The sequence below is a fragment of the Mchenga conophoros genome, linkage group LG16, assembly GCF_057382185.1.
Source record: "Mchenga conophoros isolate Kocher_MC1m ecotype Shallow Benthic linkage group LG16, M_conophoros_male_GT1.1, whole genome shotgun sequence".
In the NCBI taxonomy this organism is placed as follows: Eukaryota; Metazoa; Chordata; class Actinopteri; order Cichliformes; family Cichlidae; genus Mchenga; species Mchenga conophoros.
This window is the reverse complement of record NC_140541.1, coordinates 34,970,211-34,993,210: the sequence shown is the minus strand read 5'-3', so window position 1 is coordinate 34,993,210 and position 23,000 is coordinate 34,970,211. Positions and strand designations below refer to the sequence as shown.

Here is a 23,000-nt window from a genome sequence, read left to right as displayed (position 1 = left end):
CACAGTTGTCAGAATAGATTAAATCAGGTACAAGAAGCAAAAAAACACCTGTGTGGGTGGACTGTGGATGTATCAGATCTTTAGAGAAGGCACTCCAAATAACTGCTAATAATGATTAAATAAGGAAGAAAAAGCTCCGTTAGAAACAGAAATAACAGAGAGAGTGACCAACTGAGTGCCCAAGCATGCATATCAAATGGTTCACTGACATCTATAAGAAGTATGTGTTAAATGTCAGAACACTAATTATGTCAGTCAGGGCAGTCTTTGTGTTGTAATTAAATTTGTCCTCCCAGGAAGCATATTATTACGACACATTATTTTTCAGACGGTTTAAATAAAATCTCATGCTTGTTCTGTTGTTGAAATTCTGAAATTCTTGAAGGAAATCAGTTGAGAAACTACAACCTCAGTTCCAAAAAAAAGATAAAGCACTATGAATAAAAACAGAATGCAATGATTTGCAAATCTCATAAACCCATATTTAATTCACAAGAGAACCCATCAAAGATTAAACTGTTTCATTTTAAGAAAGAAATAAAGTCATTTTGAATTTGTTGGTAGCAACGTAGCTCAAAAAAGTTTTTTTACTACTGTGTAGCATCCTCTCTACTTTCAACAACAGTCCAGAAACATCTGAGGAGATGAGCTGCTGGACTTTTGGGAGAGGAAAGTTTTTCCATTCTTGTCTTATAGAGGATTCTAGCTGCTGAACAGTCCTGGGTTTTTGTCATATTTTTAGTTTTCAGATGTTTTCAGTTGGTGAAAGGTCTGGACTGCCAAGCCAGTTCAGCACCCAGCATCTTCTCCGGTATTGTCTTATTCCTCTTTAAACCACAGGACATGTTGTCGGTGTTTTCCAAAAATAATTTTGAATTTTGATTTGTCTGAAATGTTATCCTCCTGGCCTTTCCAAAACAAAAAACACATATGGTTTCTTCTTTGCATGATAGAGCTTTAACCTGTGAACTATGTGGAAATGACCATTAGTATCCAGTATTAATTTTTCAAACTTGTCACTTGCACAAATAGACTTCTCTATAGATTATTGAAATCTTTCAATGACACATAGGACTGTAGATGATGAGATATTCTAAGTGCTTGGAAATTCAAGTTGATGGGCACAGTGTTTTGTAGATTGGTGAATCTCCGCCTCTTTAAGGTGCTCTTTTTTATACCCAATGATGTTGCCAGTGAACTTTATGCATAGCAAAATGTTCTTCCACCTGTTTCCTTTTAGCATCACTCACTTTTCCACCCATTTGTAGCCCCAACCCAACTTTTTTGAGACGTGTTGTTGCCATTAAATTCAAAATAAACAAATATTTTCTTAAATGGTACATTCCAATTACCGTTTTTTTAAGGAAAATGTGTCAATTTGATGTTGTTTCTATGTTGTAGGGTTAATAGGATTTTTAAATTATCGGACTACAATATTATCATATATGAACACATAGATATTCATGATAAACTAAAATATTAATTCTGACCAGTCAAAACTCAGTGTTTAGCAAAGCTAGAGACACTACTCATGTTTAATGTCAACTTTTATTTCGATTTTATCACCCATGTAGCCTGTCTTAAGATAACCGCACATATCTGGGAATATTTATCGGAAAACAAACCAAAGCAGCAATTTTGTGGTGAGACATAACTGGCATCAGGGTGGTTTGTGAAAAACTTCTAAAAAAAGTACCAGAGCAGCCAAAAGGAAATGGAAGCATTAAAGCATCTATAAAAAATCAATAGTTACCTGCAGCAGTGCTGTTCACTCAGCATGTGGAGCTATTTTCTGCAGGGCTGTTGCACAGACTGGGACTGTCTGTACATTTTTTTTATCCTACAGAAGTGAAGCCAGCAATTAGCCACACTTTAGAGCAATGTCACATTTACCACTGAAAAGAAAATGCAGGAGAGAACATAATATCCACCCGTTTCCTTCATTACATTTTTAAACACTGCGGGTGCTTCTCATCATCCTAACATATACAGTATATCATCACTTCCTTGCATCCTCTCCTCAGTGTGCATCTGATGCAGGACACATCGGTTTTTCCTCACTTTCACTTCTCTCTGTTAGTAAATGGTAAATGGACTAGTATGTACATAGCACATTTCTTGTCTTACCGACCACTCAGTGCACTTTTACACTACAAGCCGCATTCACACTGCACTTAGAAGCTTTTATCTCTCACATACACTCACATGCCGACGAATGCAATTTGAGGTTCAGTATCTTGCCCAAGGACACTTTGACATCCAACCAGGAGATGACCTGTTCTACCTCCTGAGCCACTGCCACAGATGTTTCTTGTCTTCACAAGGTGCATTTAAGGGATTGGAACATTCTCAGTGATTCTCATTCTCAGTGGATCGGGAATAATTTCCTGGTTATGCAAGGAGAAAGGATCCAAGGAAGCATAATTTAGCAAACTGAGAAGCAAGCTGTTTCTTTAAATGAATAAAGATAACTTCAATGACCAGACCAGGCGATTCTAGTCTAGTCTATCAAAGTCCTTTCACATACTCAGTCTGACTTTGTCATCATCCTTGTATAATTGGTTTTGTTGTCCTATTCTGTTTTATTGTTTTCACCATTTCCTCCTGTTTTTAATGTTTGTAGTTACTTCCTGTTTCTATAAAACAGTAAGGAAGTATAAAACCGTTTGATGTGTATAATAGAGGCTTATGGTGACACAGATCACCACTTGTGTATCCAGTTAACTCATAGATAATATACAATGTTCAAAATGTGTGTTTTTGTTACATCTGAAACAGCATTCGTATTTTTGGTTCTGAGAATTCGTGTGGGAAAATGTAACCAAATTTCTGACAGGCAAATTCTTTTCACACTGAGGAGGTCTTAATTCCATGAACTCCAGCTTTTCTTTCAAAGACTCTTTTTCAACTCTTTCAACTCTGCTCTAATCTCATACTCTCTATCCTCAAGACTCATCCCTTACCAACTACAAGGCGAATACACAAATCTTTGCATTTCTAATGTATACTGCTTGTCTGTCTTTTACAACTTCTCTAATGCAGCTAAGCATCTACTACTACTCTTTTTTTCTTTTTGTATATACTGCACATGTGTCTGTATGCTTGTTCTATCTCTACTTTCTCCTAAAAATACAGAGAGAACCATCCTCAAAACATGGATTAGGCTTAATACAAGCCTCTTACTTCCATGCAGTTATCACTCCAGGTGACCTTTGCCACCTTTTAAAAATGATGGAACAAATGGATATGCTTTAGGCATTAATGTAGCATTTTTGTACACAACTCATTTTTCTTTTGATGTCCCTACATCATCTGTTGTAATGTGTTACTGTCCAGATAGCGCAGCCTTGAGGGGTAGATATTTACTGTACTATCTTCAAAACCTTCAGTCTGCCTAAAGCGCTTTTGTAGCGTGAGGTTAGCCACTGAATCTATTTTTACTGTTTATAAACTTTTTGTTGCTCATATTTCCACATAATGGGTAATTAGTACTTAGTTTGGTGTCCCAATCTTTACCACGACAAACAAAAGTTGCACCTCACCCACCATACATGGTGTACATTTATGAATCAAAAGAAAATCCAGAGCAAGTTAAAAGAAAAAAAAACTATCTGAAGCTTACTTAAATATGTCCAATATGTACTTATTGATTGACAGCATCATATGAAAACAAAATACTTGACAGTCAGCTTGGCATGTAGGCTCACAGAAATCGTACAAGCAAAACAGAGATCTCATTATTAAAGCAAAAATAAATATTTTCCCCATCAAAATGGTCTTTACAATGATTTCATACCATGGATCTATTTTGATGTGATGCAAAATAAACAGTTCTTACAGTACAGTTTGCCTCTGGTTAAAAAAGTTCCATGCAATTACATTTTTATGAGCAATTTTAATGTTAAAAATACAAAAAGATAGGCCGAACCAATCATACAGTCACATAACCTCCTCTGTGAAAATAATCAGTGTTCTGATCTGATCGCATGTTACTTAGGGCTCGGTTAGGATTGGCCAACAAAAAAGTGTTAGGCACATTCATCGTCAGGGTTAAAGTGATAAATACTTTGTTGAACATTTGTGGTCATTTTAGAAGAAAATAACACGACTGGACCAGAGTTGTCATGACCTTCCCCATAACTCAGTTCAGCTTCATCTTCTCCGATTTGTAAAAGTCACAGTTTATGTTATTTATGTTATATGATTGCTGTGTTTTTTGAAACCGAATTCCTCGCTCATGGGCAGATGGGTGGTCCAGGAGGCGAGACTTAGTATGTGAACTGGTTTTAGACCTCTGAATGACTGCCACATCCCAGATTTACACACTTTCATTTTAGGGTAAACACAATAGCCGTTGAGTCTTATCATGCAAGTTTGAGAGGCTGTGAAGGAAACTAGAAAATGTGAGTGGCTCTGAAAATCAAACAGCCTTCTTAACACAGGCTTTTACAATCTCCGAGACTCTGGTAGAGTTCACATGTCTTTGTCTACTTCTTTAGGTGTACTTCAGCGATGCACAAACAGTGTCAGATTTGCTCTCAGATCCATATGTCTATGTGTCGCTCGTCAGACAGCTTCAGATACACTCAGACATTTCAAAAGAAGTGTCTGAAGGCCATGTAATAAATTGTTGTGCAGCACCTCGACTCCCAGCTAGGATCAGTGGACTCCATGCCCTTGAAACAGTTTTCTGCTCCCCAGGAAAATGTCAAAGTTGTCATTGAAATTCATTCTATATGCCACAGATGCTGATGAAGGGAGGGAAGTGTAGCAAAGCATTTCATACCCCTGTTTTATGTTGGGGTAATGCCTGAGATGCCTGCACAGAAAGGTTCCCAAGAGTGTCCTTCCAACAAATGAAATCCCTTCTCAGCAGTTCTGAACCACTGACTCTGTATTTAGGAGGATAGTGAGTGGGCCCACATGCACTGTTGTTCTCTTGAGATGTGAGCATGTGAGTAAAAGTTAAGTTTGCCTTGGTATAGTGCTCACAGTATCGTGTAGGCTGTGGCTTTCCTCTCTGTTGCTGTTGTGCATTTGTAATTGTTTTCCACTGTTAAATTGTCCATAAAAACTTCAAATCAACTTAAATTTAAATCACATGGAATTTCTCATCATTTAAAGCAGGTCAAACCTACAGAATTGTGCAAACGTCTCGAGTCATTTCTTAGTATTGTTAATATTTTTCTTCCAAGGAGTCAGACTTTATTGTGGGTTTTTGAAAGTGGTCATGAGCAATAATTTTCCAACCTTTCTCAAGTTCTTTCAAAATGTTTCTTTGGCCATTGGTTGCTTTTTCACTTGTTTTCAGTTCAGTTGAAGGTTCGTGGTTTGATCCTTTAGTCTTTTCGTTTTGGTATCCACAGTCAAGAGATACCAAACCCCAAACTTCCCCCGAAGCATCCGTGTGAGTGTTTGAATGTTTGGTTAAAACCAATTGTCTTTGAATGGGCAAAGGAGGCTTGTAGTAAGAAAGTGCTTCAAGTGCTGGAATAGTCTACAAAAGAAGACTAAGTACCAGTTCATTTATTAGCTACAATGGCAGTCAGTGGACTCAGGTGGGCTCCTTTGGGCCTTTCCACGCTGATGGTAACCGTAAACTTGACATATTCCCACTGCTCTACTTTACACTTTCTCAGCCTTTGGTGGTGCCCTGCTGACCTGGGGCCCCAACCTGTTTTACCTTGCCTGCCTCTGCAAATAATCTAGACTAATAAATAGCATATATTGCAAATAGCAAAATGATGTGATCTTGATTTGGGGCTGAACTGGCTCTTTAAATTGCATTTGTGTAGTGGTTTTGGATGAGAACGGCTGAATTAACCTGCTGTGCCCACCAGCTTTGAGTGTGACTTTGTGTTATGTAACAGAGCAGTGAAGAGGTGTTGTTAACAGGTGATTGCTTTTAGTTTTAGTATTAGCTGGCACTTCTCTTTTTTTTATGTGCTTTTAGGAGAGTCATAAAATGCAATTTTTGTTGAGAGCGTCTTGGAATGCTTTACGTGGGGATTTTAATTCAGCAAGGACTTTACATGGATTTACAAGCTGTTTCAGCATGTGAGTGAATGGTCATAGTTAGGCATTAGTCATTTATGTGATACAGTGAGAGTGGGCGCATCTGTCTAAATGTAAGCTAGCAGTAAGTCCATTGGAGCTAAGGCTTTCTCAGGGAATACTGTTTGCCAGGTTTAGTGCATACACAGCAATCTCTCGCTGTGCTAGCCTGGCAGCAAATTTGCCCAACACAGCCAGTCATATCATTAGCTTATGAAATGGTCTCTGTTGATAGTAGTACAGCTGCTTTCTAAATCTCTTGCAAAGTCATAAGGGCTATGCAAATATTATCATGACAGGAGCATCTGTTTAGTGACACACTGTCATGCTTGATCAGGCCACAAAATAGAATGGATTATTTTGAATAATTATTATTACATTATTTGAATGTGTCATTATGAGTTATCCATTTCAATATTTTATATTCAAATAGTTGTGTCGTACAAAATATTTTTTAAACTAACGTTTCAGTATGTTCAAATTTGTATTTGTAGTTGTGATATTTTAACTTTTCACTTCCAACATCAAGAAAACCTGATTAGTAAAAATTTTAGACAAACGCTTCTTCACATCTTTTAAGGCCTACTGCTTAGGAGCTTACTGGTAGAACGCCTGCTGGTAGCTCATAATAGGCCTTTGATGAAGAGTAAATAAGCAGGCAAATAGCAGCTCATGAGTATATCAATGGTGATTACCAACAGGGAGCCTCTGCTGGTTGACATGGTAGCTTATTCCATTGGGTCAACATATTGACTGCTAGGTATCAATGATGTTTTGTCTTTAATTACTGTCCTTTCTGTCTCTGATGTTTAATTTCCACTGGAGAAACTGCACTCAAGTTTGAAATCTAAGTTTAGATGCTGATGTCATGGAATTCAAGGTGGATGTAAGGTCTTAGTTTGTTTCCATCTGTATGTCGAACTCCACCCAAACCTCTAACACGAGGCTGTGGTTTAGCCATGAGTCTTTATGTACAGTGGCAAAATGCCAGCTCTGTGCAAGTGTTGCCAATTTTGAGGTAGCAAACTTGCAGTTATATATCTGCAAAGAAAATGCATAAACAAAAATGTAATTGAGAAATATATCAAAACAACAGCCGGGATAGAGACAGTTTTGATAAATCCAATATCTTTGGTTTTCCTGGTGATTAGATGACTAAATATAAAGTTCTAGATGCTTAAAGGATATAATGATGTTAATGATGATAATATTAATGATAATAAGAAGAATAATGATAGTGATATTAAGGGAAAAGGATGTTATTTAATTGTTGTAGATGCCCTATTGCACTGTATCTCCTACACTGTTATTGCTCCAGTCAGTGTTTTCATTAAAACTCCTTGAGTTAAAGGACTTTTTTTTTTTCAAGTTTCCTTCAGCTCAAGTGCTTAAGGGCCAGCATGATCTAGATGAATGAGAGCCTACACAGATATATTTTCATTCACTTAACAAAGACTCAGTGTCACCAGTGGCTGTAAGGTGCTATATTCAGAGACCAGCACATCTGTCTTTCAGCATGCCCTTTAAATTTCCAAGAAAACACACAAAGTAGTTTTTTTTTTTTCATTGAAATCATCCATTGTATGGTTGTCATGAAATGGAAAGTATTCAAAGAGATCAAAGCCATTTTACAAAAAGCCATTTTACAAAAAAGGAGTCAGCCTCAAGTGGCCAGTCCATGAACTGCAGTTTTTGCACTGAAGTCCTCTGGCAACCTAAGAGGTCTGACTTAATCCACATTAGGTTACCATCAGTCTCTGTGACTGCTTCATAGCTGAAAAAGAAATATTTGTCTTGAATACATGCCCCATAAGGAGTCTCACTGACAACACCCATGTTGCAATCCTTTTTTTCTGCAAATTTGTCAAAATTTAAACAACTGAAGCCTACAAAACATGAATTGGGCATTCTGAGAGCCTATAACTTGATTAATAGCATTACTTTTAAGAAAAGTATTCAGTGTAATATGTGAAATATGTACTTGTTTTTTAGTAACAACCCCAACACTGATCACAACAAAGAGGGGAAATACCTCCAACATATGCAAACATTTAATCACACAGGGTGCGATCAATTTGTACGAATCTTTAATACGCGGTTTAGAGATGATGGTGATTCTTAAAGCAGAACGAATGAGAAACAATAAGGAATCTAAGTGATAAGTGATACTGATAATGGAATCCGAATCGCTAAATTCTTACCAATTCCCATCCCTACACAAAAGGAATTAAGTTGTCGATGGTAGGTCCTTAAATCCGACCGGCTTTCATTGGTATCCTGCTACAAGAATCAGAAAGTGAAAACTTGTTAGATGACTTAGTGGTCTCATTCAAATCCATTCAGTTTTATTTCAGCAAATGGAATTCTCAACGGTTGCCTCGAGGCACAGACATACATACCACTGACCCTGGAGCAGAACATTTGTACAAATTAACTCGGAGCGATTTATGTTGGGAAATCAACATGAAAAACTAAAAGAGATGTGAAAACATCAACAAAGACACAGAGTAAATGGGCTGCCCTCCTCCCACATGAGGATACCAGTCATGCTGGTATACTTATGGCTGCTGCAGAAGATGTTTGAATGCATTTAAGGAGCAATTTTGGTTCAGTGTGTTGCCTAAGGACATACTGGCATGTGCAAAAAAGGAGCTGGGGATTGAACCTTCCACTTAGAGTGGAAGGCCCTGCTAGGCCACCTGCACCTCACCATCCAATCAGATAAATGTTACCATAATGGATTGAATGTTTGCATCTATGTAGGAGGGATGGTGGTGTTTGATATTCCTGTCTTTGCTAAGAATGTTTATTTCCAAAACTATCCTTATCTTCAGGCTATTTGGAGACACAGAGGAGCTATAAAATGCTATTATTTAGTATTTAAATATTTAAGTTGTGTATTTGGGATTTGTTACACCAAATAAATGAGTGTTTTTTCATACTGGTGGGAAGCCTTCCTGCTGCTGGGGGTAGTCAAATGAAGATGATTTAGACTAACTGAGTTTGCTGGTGCAATCGTGACGACTAAATTAAGTTACTTTCTTTTGATTAGATAAAATCTGATTCATTTTTTTAATGAAGTAGTCCCACAATATTTTTGCTGATTGTGTTTAGATTAGGTTATGAACTTCTACATGTGTTCTACAGATACTGACACACTTCTTTATTCAGTTCTGGAAAGTTTTATTCCCAATTCTTCAGCCCTTATGCCGTAACAGGTGACATTTTTTAACCTATACTTGTGTTGGTGTGTCTGCATTGCTGATCATATTGGACTTGGAGCTTATGAAAATCGTGAAAAAGCAAATTTTCCTGATATGCAGAGTAAGAAATGATGGAGTCTGCACATGGACTATCAGAGCTATGAAAAAAAAATAGAAAAAAATGGTCTATGTCCACACCGGCAGAATACTGAGGATTGTGTTAGCAAGCAAGATAGAATTGCAGACTATTCCATTATCCTTGTGATAATCAATATACTGTGTTTACATGCTACCAAGCAGATCTATTAAAGCTATTGCAGTGTGTGTCCCTCCAATGTGTAGTTACATCTCTGGAAAGGTGCACACCAAGCTTACCAAATGTGCTTGCTGTGCATAGATTTTGCAGAATAACTCTGGTTTATAAATTTAACACATAAAAAGGGAAAAAACAAGCAAAACACTGTGAAACTTTAAGGGCTTAAATGTCTGTTTTTTTGCTGAAATTTTCTCATATTGCATTTCAGTGTGGGCTTTCTACTCTCTTGCACTACGATTCCCCGTGACTGTAATATTTTAGTACATTTCTGGTTATGTGTTTCATAATATCATCAGAGAGAAATGTCAGTCTATTAAGTTTGTTTTAATGTTTACACACAGTACTAAGGAGCTTCACTGTGAAACACATTTAAAGCCAATAAAGAAAAGTGAGAGTTTGGCTTGTTAGAGGTTTGTCTGCTTGCTTAAATTTTCATATACATACATATATATATGTGTGTGTGTGTATATGTGTGTGTGTGTGTATATATGTATGTATGTATGTATGTATGTATGTATGTATGTATGTATGTGTAATGAGAACATAATAGCCCTGTGATGGACCGGTGTTCTGCTCGTGGTGTACCTTACCTTTCACCTTATCACAGCTAGGATAAGCTCCAGCCTAGCAAGAGAAAAGTGTATTTCCAACATGTAAATGAGTGCATTAGTGGGAAAAATCTTTCATTTTGCCTCAACTTGGACTTCCACTAATCATCAGAATGTAACTGTGTGACCGACAAATGCGTTAGTTCGTTAGATTTGCAATGTGGGACTAATTTTTGCCCGTAATGAAGATCATTTTTCAGAATGCGGAGATAGCAGGGTTCAGGCGGAGGGGGGGCTCTGCTGGACGGATGGATGTGTCATTTGTTTTCTCACTTATTGATGCTGATATCCTGTCATGTTTGTTCTTGTTGCGTTTTGCAGAGCTCTACCCCTCAAATTGGCACGCTCCTTCCCTCTGCTACATAGTCACGCACTGATGCGTGCACCCGCCTTCACTTTGTATCTCTCCTCTCCTTTGTCTCCCACTCGCGTGGTTTGCTCTCGTGTGGTTTCACTTATGCGTATCCCTCGCCACTCCCGCACACTGTCCTCCTCGTTCTTTAATTGCAATCATTGCTATCGCCCTATCATCCACATCTCTTACACTATTTGTCCTTCCTTTCTTCCTCCATTCTCTTCTCCACATTCACTTCCTGCTTTTTAACTCCGTATTGTGCCTGCTCCTCTCACCCCCTCCTCCTCCCACCACCACCTGTCTTTTTTCCACCCCTGTCAGCCAGCAGTTATGTCGGATGTATGGTGAAGTGAACACTGGGAGCTGTTATCGAGGCACAGGATGAATGATGATGGTTCTGCTTGTTTTGCTAGGTTGTGTGTTGTGACCTGGTAAGGAGCAGATGCTTTTTTTTTTTTTTAGTACAAAGTGCTCCGATAGTGGATGCATTGGTTGCTTTGCCTGTGTATGTGTGTCTGTGCAGGATCCCAGGCAGGTAGGGAGACAACAGGTCCTGGCTGCAGTCCCAAAGCTTAGCATTTCAAACTCAAATGAGGAGGGCTAAGGCTAGGCAGAACCACAGCAACCCCTGCAGGAGGTTTGTGGAAATTAGATTTACTGTGACAAAATGCAGAACGGGTGCAAATGATATGAAGTGGAAGATTAGAGACTGGTCTACATGTATGCATACATGCTGGATCACATGCTGCAAATGTAACTCTGAAGAGCTATACGTATCATCAAATGCATTTAAGTTCACCCGTGTGGTTGTCTTCCACCTTTCCTGTCAATAAGCCGTTCCCATCCCATATTCTCTCACACACGTAAACAGAACCATTAGCACCTCTTCTGTCGTGGTATTTTCTGTCAAGACGCCACACAACTGTCCGGGTTTTGTCAAAGTGGAGCCGTGGGGCAGCGTCTGCGACTTCTGCAAAACTTGAGCCAGCGGGCACATAAGGCTGCGCCATATGGCTCTGGCCACTGGCCCCCACTTCTCTGTCTGCAGAGAATTGCAGAGGATCAAATTTTCTCACCTTCTGTCTCGTTCACCCAATCTCATTAACATAATCGCATCGTTTTTCCTCCTCCACAATCTTCCCTTCAATGGTGCTGTTTTTCAAGCGCACATCGCAGACTTTTCTGACACCTTTGTCTTGTTTTTTTGGTTGTTTTTGGTTTTTTTCATTTCCATTCCGCTGACAGTAATCTTGCCTGGCATAGAGTTAAGTGCAACAGCTGACAGCTTATATTTGCAGACTGCTAACGTCACACGCTGCTTGTTATCAACACATTAAAGGATCAAAGCTGCAGGGCTCTGACAAGGGCTACAACAAGGATGCCTTTGTCTCCGATGCGGTCATGCGCTGCTTAAAGAAGTGCCGTGTGGAGAAATACGAGTCAGGAAAAAGTTTGAAACCAGTAACCTTAGCTCACTCCCTGCCTCGCTGTCACTTCAAGAGAAGTCCCAGAAGAATAAAAAGAAGTTGGCAGATGAGCGTCAACATTTCTTTTTTCCAACAAGAATAGCTGAGGAAAAGTTGAAAGATTCAACCAAGATGAAGAAGTCGAACGTTTCACATCTTTTCCCGAATGTCTTACTTTATGTTTGGCAATCTATTTCTGCTCCCTGGCTGTCTTACATATGGTCCGCCTCACCTAAAACACAAGAGATCCGATCCAACATGCTGTAAGGGACCAATAACACGCTCCTCTAAGCCAACACTTGAGTATTTTTTTGGGTGAGACTTTTAATTTGCACACAGCTGCAGCCTCCGTCTTGCATCTCCTCTTAGAGAGAGTGAGGTTTTAAATCCTCGCCCCATCCTCTCATCACTTCTCTCCTTTCCACGGGGGTGAGAGCCAAATACTGAAGAAGATCAAGAGATGGGTTGAGGGAGTTTTCACGGGAAAGAAGGCACTCTTAAAAGACGCCCGCAGGGTTCTGCCGGGCAGCTTTCCCTTCGGTTGCATCACGCCTGGCATGAAGTGAGAGTCCCCAGGTTAAGGACAACCCAAGCCAGATGGGAGAGAGTGTGAGAGTGGTGCTGCTGGTGGTGGGGGGGTTAGGCAGAGGGGAGTGATAGTGGATGGCAAAAGCAGCGCAGGCCCTGCAGTAAGCTATTCCAAGCGCCTTTGTGGGCTTGCCATTTTTTTCATTCTCTCTCGGTCGCCTTTGAGGGGATTTTTTTATCCTTCTCCTTCTCTCAGTCTGTGTCCCCATTTCTTCTCCTCTTTCTTTTTTATTTCATGATGTTCCCTTTTTTCCGTGTATGCCTCGGTTTCTTCAGGCGCTGTGGTTCTTTTTTATCGTGCCAAGTTTGTTGAGCCAGAGCCCTGTCTTTGCCTCTCCCTTTCTGGCCGTCTGCATCTCATTTCTGTATTTTTACTTTTCTTTCATTACCCCTCAGTCTCCTCCTGTCTCAGCCTCATCCATTTCCACTGACTCTTTCTCCCCGTTAGCCCAATTTCACCCATCTTTTTTGCCTATCGTCTTTTCTACAGCCTCTTTCCTTCCTGCATTCCAATCCCTTTGATCAGAAGCCAGTGTGCAGCTTCACTTTCCCTACTATACTCCCCCCTTTTACTGTGTTTTGTGTGCTTTCTGCCATCTTCTTTCCCCCAGCTTGTTAAAAAGTGTTCACACTTGATCATTATCATCCTTCTGGTTTCCTGAATGGATGGTTATTTTTTGCTCTTTTCCTTGTGGGTATCAGATGGGTATGTGTGTATCAATTGTCCTTCACACTTAGTTAGCTTAATCTGAAATGCAGTTTATGCCCTCGTGCTGTTTTTCTGGTCCTTTCAGGCCTTTCACAATTAAGCCCCCTAAATAACAGACTCGCTGAATCCTTTCTGCTTTGTCCCCAAACAGCTAAACTCATACATGTGGTAAAGCGTGGGGCAGCCAAGTTTCTCTCCTGGGTGCTCTCTCTGCTCATCTTTAGCATGTTTTCAGTACAGAGGCCACTAATGTTGTTAGTCTAAAGTCTAAAAGCTTTTGAACAAGGTCACTTTTTCTGGTTCATACTGTTTTAAGAGTCGATTATGGTATTTCAAAATCAATTCACTTTGGCAGCCATTTTCAACCAACTCACATGCCTGATTAAGTGTGAACATCATCTTAGCCTGTAGCTACTAGAATGCAGGTTTGATTGGTTAATATTTGCCCGGGTGGGTCAGATGAAGCTGAAGGGCGTCAAAAATGCTAAGCTAAGTTGATTGTGTGTACAGCGTCTCTTTATGTCTGTCTCCACGTTGGTTGAGTGTGGAGTGAGTGCATATGAGAGCATGAGGGTGGGAATGGATGTTTGTGTCTGTGTGTGCCTGTATGTCTGTGTCTATATGTCAGGTTGGGTATCAGACGCCACCTCTCTGGGGACACCTCAGGCCCTCCAAGGTTTGGAGGCCTATCTCCACCCACCACCACTTCCCCTGCCGGTGGCGGACTCCCTCAGGTGTTGGTGTGTTGGTGGTTCTTTGTGTCTGGGGGTGGGCGTCCGGGTACACACCGGCTCACTCCTTGGCGGCCGCTTGTCGGGGCCTGGGGCCTGGGGCTCGCTCGGGCCCCTTTGGAGGTGGGGTGCCCCCGGCCTCTCGGCCTAGGGCTCGGTCACTCAGGCGCAGCTGGGGGCCGGCGGAGCTCACGGGCGCGTCACTGCAACCCCCCCTGGCTTCTGCTCCGCGGCTGCTGAGTGAGCCCTCATCTGGGACTCTCCTCAGCTCTTACTGGAACAGTGGCGCGGCTGCCCCTCTGTTGGTCTTCCATGGTCTCTTGTGTTCTGGGGGCCTCTGGATGTCTGGAGTTTTGATCTCCTCCATACCCGCTTCACACCCTGGAGGACGGGGCTGTGGCCCCCCCACACTCCCTAGCAGATCATTACATGGAGAAACCTTTGGAATGCAAGCATGCTGATCCACACAGGTATGCACACATGGGTATTCACAGACGCGGACTAAAGCTTTCTTGGCTGCTGCCCCAAAGCACACTGTGCGCTGTCTATCTTGCGTGCTGCACAATATCGTTTATTACTTAGTAAATACTGATATCTATGACTAGCTAGTTTATTGTGATGGTGCTTTGTTTTCTCTATTATTATGTTGCTCTTTGTTGTTTGCTGTCTCCTCTGTTTGTTTGTTTGTTTGTTTGTTTGTTTTTTTCTCCATACAGGTGACCCAGGAGGTTTTTTTTTTTGTCTCTCTTCCCCCCCCTTCTCACCGTCTCTTCTCCCCTTGGGTTTTCTTTCTTTCTCTCCCCCTCTCTCTCTCATTCATTCCCCCTGTCCTATTTATTAAAAAAAAAAAAAAAAAAAAATGCTAAGTTAAGTTAAAGCTCCAAACACTGCAAGGTAGAGAGAATCAGCTAAATCAGATCTCACACTCTACTTTACTCTACTCTTGTGCCAGTTTCTTAGTACAAAGTCTGCATAAAATCCATGGAGGCAATTGTCTGGGGAATTCCCAGTGAGCATAATCACCGCCCCTTACCTAAGCTAATGGGAGTTTCTCTCTAGTTGAGTACACAGGCGACATGAAGAGTGTCCTGTTGTGCGCTAAATATAATAAAGCACAAGTTCTGACAATGTTCAGACCTCGTTCTACTGATGCTGTACTAAGCAATAAAGAGGAAAATTAATCCAGTCGCATTTCCAGAAATGGCCACTTGAGGCTGGCTTCAGAAGTGAGATGCTTGTGTTAACTCACAAGTATCTCAACTTTACAGGAGAACTAAACATCATGTAACCTCATACAAAAATAATTTCATTGATCATGACAACTGATTTAAAAAACACTATAAGGTTCAGAGTTATAGTTTTCTAAAGGAATGCCTGTTTTCGATCAGTCTTTGATGCTTAACCTGCTAGCAGGGCCTTTTTATTTATATTTGTGTTGTTTTGAATCATTTCCAATGTAATGATCTGATGTATAATGACACATAATTTATTGTACTGAAAGACTATCCAAGAAGTATGCACTCAGATGATGCACACATTGTAAATGATGTGGTACTTATATGACACTTTTCTCCTCTAACTGAACATTCAGAGACATTTTAAATGCTAGTCACATTCACCCATTCACAAATATACATTTATACTATTCTCTTATTCTGCCACACTCACACAATAGTTGCATCAGCAGGAATTTGGGGTTTTCTTTCACTTCAGTATGTGGGCTGAAAGAAACCACCAAACTTCCAACTAGTAGAGTACTCTGCTCCTTGAGCCACAGTTGCCCCAATCTAGGGATGCACCTAGCTAACATAGCTAGTCAGCAGTAGCACTAGCTAGATTTGTATCCAGGCCGAGCAATTCAATATGTAGTTTGCATGTTGTCCCAGAGTGTCTGGCTTCCTCCTGCAGTCCAAAAACATGCAAGTTAGTTAAATTGGCTGTAAATAGTTGTCGGTCTCCATGTGTTAGCCCTGCGATGGCTTGTTGACCTATCCAGGGTGGACCCTGTCTCCTGCCCTGTAACAACTGGGACAGGCACCGCCATAACCCTGATATGGAAAAGTGGAAAAATATGGCTTTTTCTCGCCTGCGGTTTGCTGTTTTCCAGATCTCGAAGACCTACTCCTTCTAAAAATTAGAATATGCAATGGAGCATATAACAAGTGTCAAAAGCTGGCAGCTTAGCACACCACGACATCTTGCTGTTGACCCCTTTTTTGTTAACCACCTGCTAAAGCGAACCACTGTAACTAGCAGCGGAAAAATATTGTGCTAATGGACAGGTGTGAAGAGGAACGAGTGAAAAAGTCAGAGCTTCAAGTGTCTTGCTTCAACCAATATTAGACTAAATGGGTTTTTTTTACTGGAAGGAAGGAAGAGGATAAAAATATTATTTTTCTCCAACACTAAGCTTTTACAAAGTTGGCTTGACATGTGACCATAAACACAGACGTACTTGAATATGTTGTTAATGCCTGTCTGCGTCTACAATATGTCCATTTGTGAAAACCATGCAGCGATCCGTGAGGGCACAGAGATGATTTAGCTATGAGAAAACAGATTTCAGAGCAATCCATTAGAGACTTAGAGTAAAAAAAAAGAAGTGGAGACAAAGAGCCGTGAGCTCCTTAGCTTCATCCCTGTGGGGAATATCCAGTGAGCCTCTTGTCCTTGCGATGTCACACCCAGCAGGAACACATTTTCACACGTTCCCCATTTTTCAGCACTTTTATATTTAATCAGGTTACGGGCTGTGACTACCGAGCAACAATTTCTCTGGACCTTCTGATAGCTGTTCCTTCTTCCCAGGGAATAGTGGGTAATATTTTTCAATTGAATAATCACGTTTGTTATTCCTACAGTGCGGCAGCAGTGAATCGATTTCAAATCAAATGCATATCTCTCCTCTACAGCCAAAAAAATGAAAACTAAGACTCGACCCTCCAGTGCCATCAGTCATCTGAAAAATCTTGACTTACTCCATAGCCAACAAACCATGTGAGGAAAATGAATGAGTAATGTTCTCATGTACCATAGTAGCTATTTTGCTGAGTGCCCTTGAGCAAGTCACTTAACCTCCTACTGCTCCAGTGGAGCAACAAGAGGTGTGCAGCTTTTCAGAAGTCTGCAGTGTGAATATAATCTATTAACAAAATCCATGGTGCTAGTTGTTTTTAGACTTGTACTGATTTGATGTGCGCATCCGCTCATAATTAAACACAATTCAGAGGAGGACGTGCCAAGCTATTCTTTCTTTTCGCTTCTTGTTTTTTAACACCTACGCTGGACTGAAGTTTGACCGATTTTTGAATTAGTTTGTAGAATGACAATCTGCCAGATGTGCGATGTGTGATAAGATTTTAGCTCACCTACTCCTTTTCTACGCTGGTAAATTACCATTTGCATTTTTTCCTGTTGGACAAAGTGTGAACAAAGCATAATATGCTTTGATTCAAGGGCAGTTTCAGATTTTCAATAGACGATGATCATGGCAGAAAGAATACCTAATAATACAAAAGCTAGTCAACGAGACAAAGTCATTCTTAGCCTTATTTGTTACCATGTTTTGTTAATCTTGAGGTTTAATGCAGGGGTGTGAATGGGGTAGGTGCAAGGTGGTGTTGGTGGCAGCCACAGATGGCTCATTCAAATCAGAGTAAAAAGTATAAAAAGGACATTAAGGACTGTGCAGCATATTAACTTTTATATAAAAAAGCATGAGTGTGAGGATCTCAGCTGACTTTGGGGTTTGTGTTGTCTCAAAGTGAGCGAATGAAGTCACCACGGCAACAGGAAAGTGAATGACGTTACCTTTCTTTAGTCACCCGTGAAGTGAGAGCAGTTTAGTAGTTAATGAAAGGGAAGTGAGTCACAGTAAACTGGAACATGTGACTGTAGCTGTGACTAGACTGGTGCTTGTACTGTAATATCCTATAATCCGCTATAATGTGCCAGCTTTAATTTTTTCAGGTATCACGGTTAGAATCAGCACTGGTATATCTTCATCAGGCAGTCTTAAAGAACTTCAAACACCGTATGATCTCGCTAATGTGAGGCAGATATATTTAAGGTTAATTGGGGTTAATTTCCCTTAAAAAGGGTACTGCATGGTTAGGTTTCTGGTGCTTAATCGTAATTCTAGCAATGGTGAAGGAGTATAGAAATGTTACACTGAAAATGAGTTTTTTTTAGCTTTGTGAATACACTCTATCCTAAGCAGTTTAGCTGGTTAACATGCTGTACATACTATGAATTCACTCCTGCTGAGTTCTTCTGGGCAGGGTTTTTTCTTCCTTCCACCCATCTCACTTGAGTTTATCTTACGTGCATCTGACGCTGCACTTTGCTACTCGGCTTAAGCAGATGTGGACAGAAAACCAGTGTTGAGGAGCAGGGGATGTCAAGATGTTTCTGTTACTTAAACTCTTGAGGGCACTAGTTCTGTGCTGTTTGACATTTTCTCAATTTTTTCACTTTCTTCAAGTAATAACAATGAATGCTGTTTTTTTCCAATTGAGTCACACTCTTTTAAATACGCCAGCTTCTTTCAACAACCTGGATAACCATTCATTTTTATTCATGTATCCTTACATACGTCAGAGCGTACTCCACTGTCTCTTTAACTTGACATTGGTAACAATGGCTAGTTTCTCAAGCTGGTGTGGCCAATTTGTAATCTGCTTATAATTTCGAACAGGAAGCAGAAGATTCTTATAATATTATCTGACTGTACCACGTTGGGTAAGAACAAAGTGGAGATTTGCACTGTTTTCATGGAAATCTCAATTTCATTTCTTAGCTAACAATGAACCTGCTATGGTTTGTCCTTGTAGAAGAAGCTTTCAGTATATAGGTGCGCCAAAACCCCTTAACCGAAATACTGAAGAACTTAGTGAGTTTAACAAAGGAGAACGCTGGAATTAAAGAAAAGTATTCCAACTTGATCATCAGGCTTTTTGAAGTATTGGATTTAAAAGCAGATCTTTTTTCCTGTTTGTGCTGTTCAGCAGTGGTCTGCTCAGTGCTGTTGGTCGCTCCATAAATGTGCAATGTGAGCGATGTAGGCATCAGCTGTTGCTTTAAAGTTCTGGTATTTTATTGCTCTGCCAAGCGGGTTATGTATTTGGTGGCGTTTCCATACATGTCATTCTTTTCAGTGCTGAGATTGAAGCGTATTCAAATTGGAAATTGAAGGCAGTGGCTTCCCTGCAGAATTCTGAAGGCTCAAGTGTTTACTTGAGGACACAGACTCACTATATCACTTTAGTTTAACCTTGTCTCTTTTACATGCTCCTTTTCTTACCTGTTTTCTTCTCTCCTCTCTGCAGTGCAACAATGACTATGTGCCTGTGTGTGGCTCCAACAATAAGAACTACCAGAACGAGTGCTTCCTGCGCAGGGATGCCTGCAAGCAGCAGTCTGAAGTGCTTATTGTGTCAGAAGGCGACTGTCCTGCTGGTATGTACATTTACCTTATGGTGCCTACACACAAACACACACAACAGAGGAGTTCTGATACCAGCACACTGAACACATGCGCAAGCAGCCGTGTTTGGATTTAAAATATTCAAGAGGTTACACGGCTATCTGTAAGCATGCATATGAGATTCAGCAACAGCAAATATAAAGCTGAAAATGCAATTCCACATGAATTTTAACGTTTTATATGCAGCAGCATAGATTTCATGTTTCCTTATTACTCTCATCAATATTTTAATCTGCATCCAGTAGCTGGGATGCAGTAATTACCAGCGGATCTTTTATTTCAAAGGAGTTACAAAAACTGCGTAATGAAAATGTGAGAAGCGCAAAAAAATGATTTCATCACAAGCACGGCACCATCTCTCAAGAAAATGAACACAGCATTTGGCCACAAGGCCTTTTTTAAATTACAGTTTATTAAAAATTAGGTGTGTTTAACAAGAAGCAAAAGAAATCTCGACAGCTTTGACCTTTCGTTACGTAATGTTTAAATAAATGTCAAAAGCCATAGAATGCATTGGCCAAATTGTCATAGGTAGTTACTGTAATGCTGTTGCTACGAGGCATGCTCAACAAAGCAGAAAATGAAATCACTGAATCACACATCATCTTGATGGCCGTTTCCTTTTTTTAACACTTTTTTTTCTGTTAAATGTTATTAGGAGTACTTTCTGTAGCTTTAAGAGAATCATTTAATACTACGTTGAGGGACTGTAACAGTACTAAACCTATTCACATCAACCTCACTGTGCTGTATAGCTACACTGCTTGTTAGCCATACTGTGATAAAAAGTATCTGCCTCAGCAAGTTGTCATTGTGAACACGTTAGCATGCTGACGTTACAGAGAATCCACATTAAACGTGAGATTTGAGTGACGTCTCTATCCTCAGAAGCAGCCGTGTGTCTGAGCTCGGAGGAGCTCAAAGGAGAATGGCCGGACTAACAGTCATGTTGACTGACAGCGAATAGATAGAAATAGCTATTCATTTGAATGATTCTGGTCATCGAGGGCTAGTTTCCGACGCATAAATGCTGCATTAAAAACGCTCCTCTTTCAGCTTTGGCATCATGTTATATACATCATGTCCAGTGTATTCCCTTCCACTGACTGAAAAGTAAAAGTGCTTGGCATAATTATCAGACATAACTGGGATTATCGTTTGGTGTTTAAGCTGCTGAGTGGGTGTCTTCATTTGGAAAAGGTCAGGCACTTCATTAGCCATGATGTGGAGACCAGTATTGGTGCTTAGAGCGTGCACTGCTATTTGTGAGGATACCAGTCCACTGAATGAACGTGAATTATAGACCTGCGCACATGCAAGGTCTAAAAATGCCATATTAACTCTCTCAATGGAAGCAGTGAAAAATCATTCTCCTGCAATAATCAGCTATTTAACGCCCTGGGCCAGTGGTTTCACTTGAAATACACACTTTTTTTTTTATGTATCATATGAATGAAAACACTGCAGTCTGATTTAATGATGAATTAAACTGCATGTTGAGTCTGTAAAATTGTTCTTCACATGCACATTTTATCAGAATATGTAAAATTAGCTTTGGCCAGAGCAACGCGTTTTATCCTATGATGACAAATTCATATAGATGAGCATAAACTTGAAGGAAAAGCAGCAACGCCTACTGAGGATTCTATCAATTAGTGAGTCATGTTCTGAATAATGTGCTTAGTTGTGAATGAGTGAATCCACTGGCAATGTGATGCTGGCTGCTGTTAGGCATGTGTGAATCATTGCTTAAGCCAAGATAGTATTGCTGGCTCAAGTTGAGCAGTTGCTGACTCAGTTAACCTCGCTGACAGAAAGCCGGCACAAGTCCATTAAAGGTCCCCTTGAATGGGCACAGCTCAGCAGAGGAAACTTTGAGACCGAGGTGGAAATGTTTGTGCCGTAAGAGCAGTGGTGTCAGTGTGCCAGTAAGTAGGGCTGTGCACGGTCACATGAAATTCCCCAGGTCCGCTCTCTAAATTGCTTGTTTGTTGCTTGTGTATGAGGTCCTCTTTTCAAGACATGTGATGGTTGTAAGCCAGGGTGTCTGATATGAATTTCCGTATCTTTTGAAATAGAAAGAGATAAGGACTCTTTTCTTCCATGCAACATGCAGTACTTTTGAGGACACAATTCACCATTCACACAAGGATTTTGTTGCTGTGCAGACTACTAATAGAGCAGAACAGTGGTTTTATATTCTTCCCTTCGGTATTTTGTGTTTTGTTTTTATGTATGCTTTGTTCTCATGTCGGTCCAGAACAAGGTCCCAGTAAACAAATAGGGGGTGTCTGAGAAAGTAAAGACTGGAGAAGTCAAATTTTATTCTAAACTGTATGTAAAAGATGGAAATAGTGACAATAACTTCTTTGGTCAGCTTGAAAAGGCATTCTAAGGAGCTTCGAAAGAAAAGTGTCTGGACTTCTTTAAATGGCTTGAAGACGTTTCACCTCTCATCCGAGAAGCTTCTTCAGTTCTAGGGTCAAATGGTGGTGAGTCCCTGATTTAAGCCCTGTGGAAGTGTCCCCCAATAGGGACAATGGACTCCCTAATGATCCTCTACCTAATCACACGAGCCAAGGTGTGAAAACAGGTATGGGTCACAATCAGCCAGGGTTTCAGGTGAGCTCATTGTGAAACATAGCCACACCCCTATCATGTGATTTCCTGAGGTCAAATCTGGGATTCTCCACCATTTGACCGTAGAACTGAAGTAGCTTCTCGGATGAGCTCCTTGGACTGTGATGACCTGGATGACTGAGAACCTTCACAGACAACTTGTAAAGGCATGTGTAGTTTTTTGTTTTTTGGGGGTGGATATGACTAAAAAAACAAGGATAGCAGTTTAATCTATCTAGGGACTTAATCAGTTATGTTTTACTCTAAATCAGAGCATAATTTACACAAAGAATATGATGTTCCACTTAATAACATTTAAAACTAGTGACTAAAGCCAAAATCTAATCAGAAAAAAGCTCAGTAAGGTCAGATATTGAGGCAGATGTGGCTCATTTTTCCATAATTGACAAATTAGCTAGCAGCTAAATCTGGTAAAAAAAGCATATATAATTTTGTAAGTGGTCACTGAAAGAAATAACTGAAACTTATTACAAAATCTCTTCTTTATTTCACCCAAATAAAGTGGTATGACATTTGCTACGCTTTCACTCTCAAACTTACATTTTTTGTCTGGGACTTGAAGCATTTCTGGTGTCATTTGTTGTTCCATGTGGATGAAGAAAACAGATAAATTAAGCAGGAGGCAGTAAAAAGGAAGAATGTAATTTAAAATGATGCAGCGAGCGCTTGAGACAAACAAATAAATTAAAACAAAATTTCACAGAAATTAAAATCTATTCCATTTATACAGCAGCGGCTCAGAGACTAAAATAAAAGACAAATATAATTAGTGAAAGCACACAGGCTGAGTGGAGAGCCTTATCTTTGTTTTTTAAAAAAATAGTGGCGTGGTTGGCCAGCTGTCT

At 40.2% G+C, this 23,000-nt stretch overlaps 1 protein-coding gene across 1 annotated transcript in view; it reads left to right on the top strand.

The window, feature by feature from the left end:
* LOC146557216 (tomoregulin-2-like) overlaps window positions 1-23,000 on the top strand; it is a 135,004-nt gene that overhangs the window by 32,864 nt on the left and 79,140 nt on the right. The window contains exon 3 of the mRNA XM_085248842.1: window positions 19,358-19,487. Within this exon, the coding sequence (XP_085104968.1) occupies window positions 19,358-19,487 (130 nt within the window). The remainder of the gene's footprint in view (window positions 1-19,357; window positions 19,488-23,000) is intronic.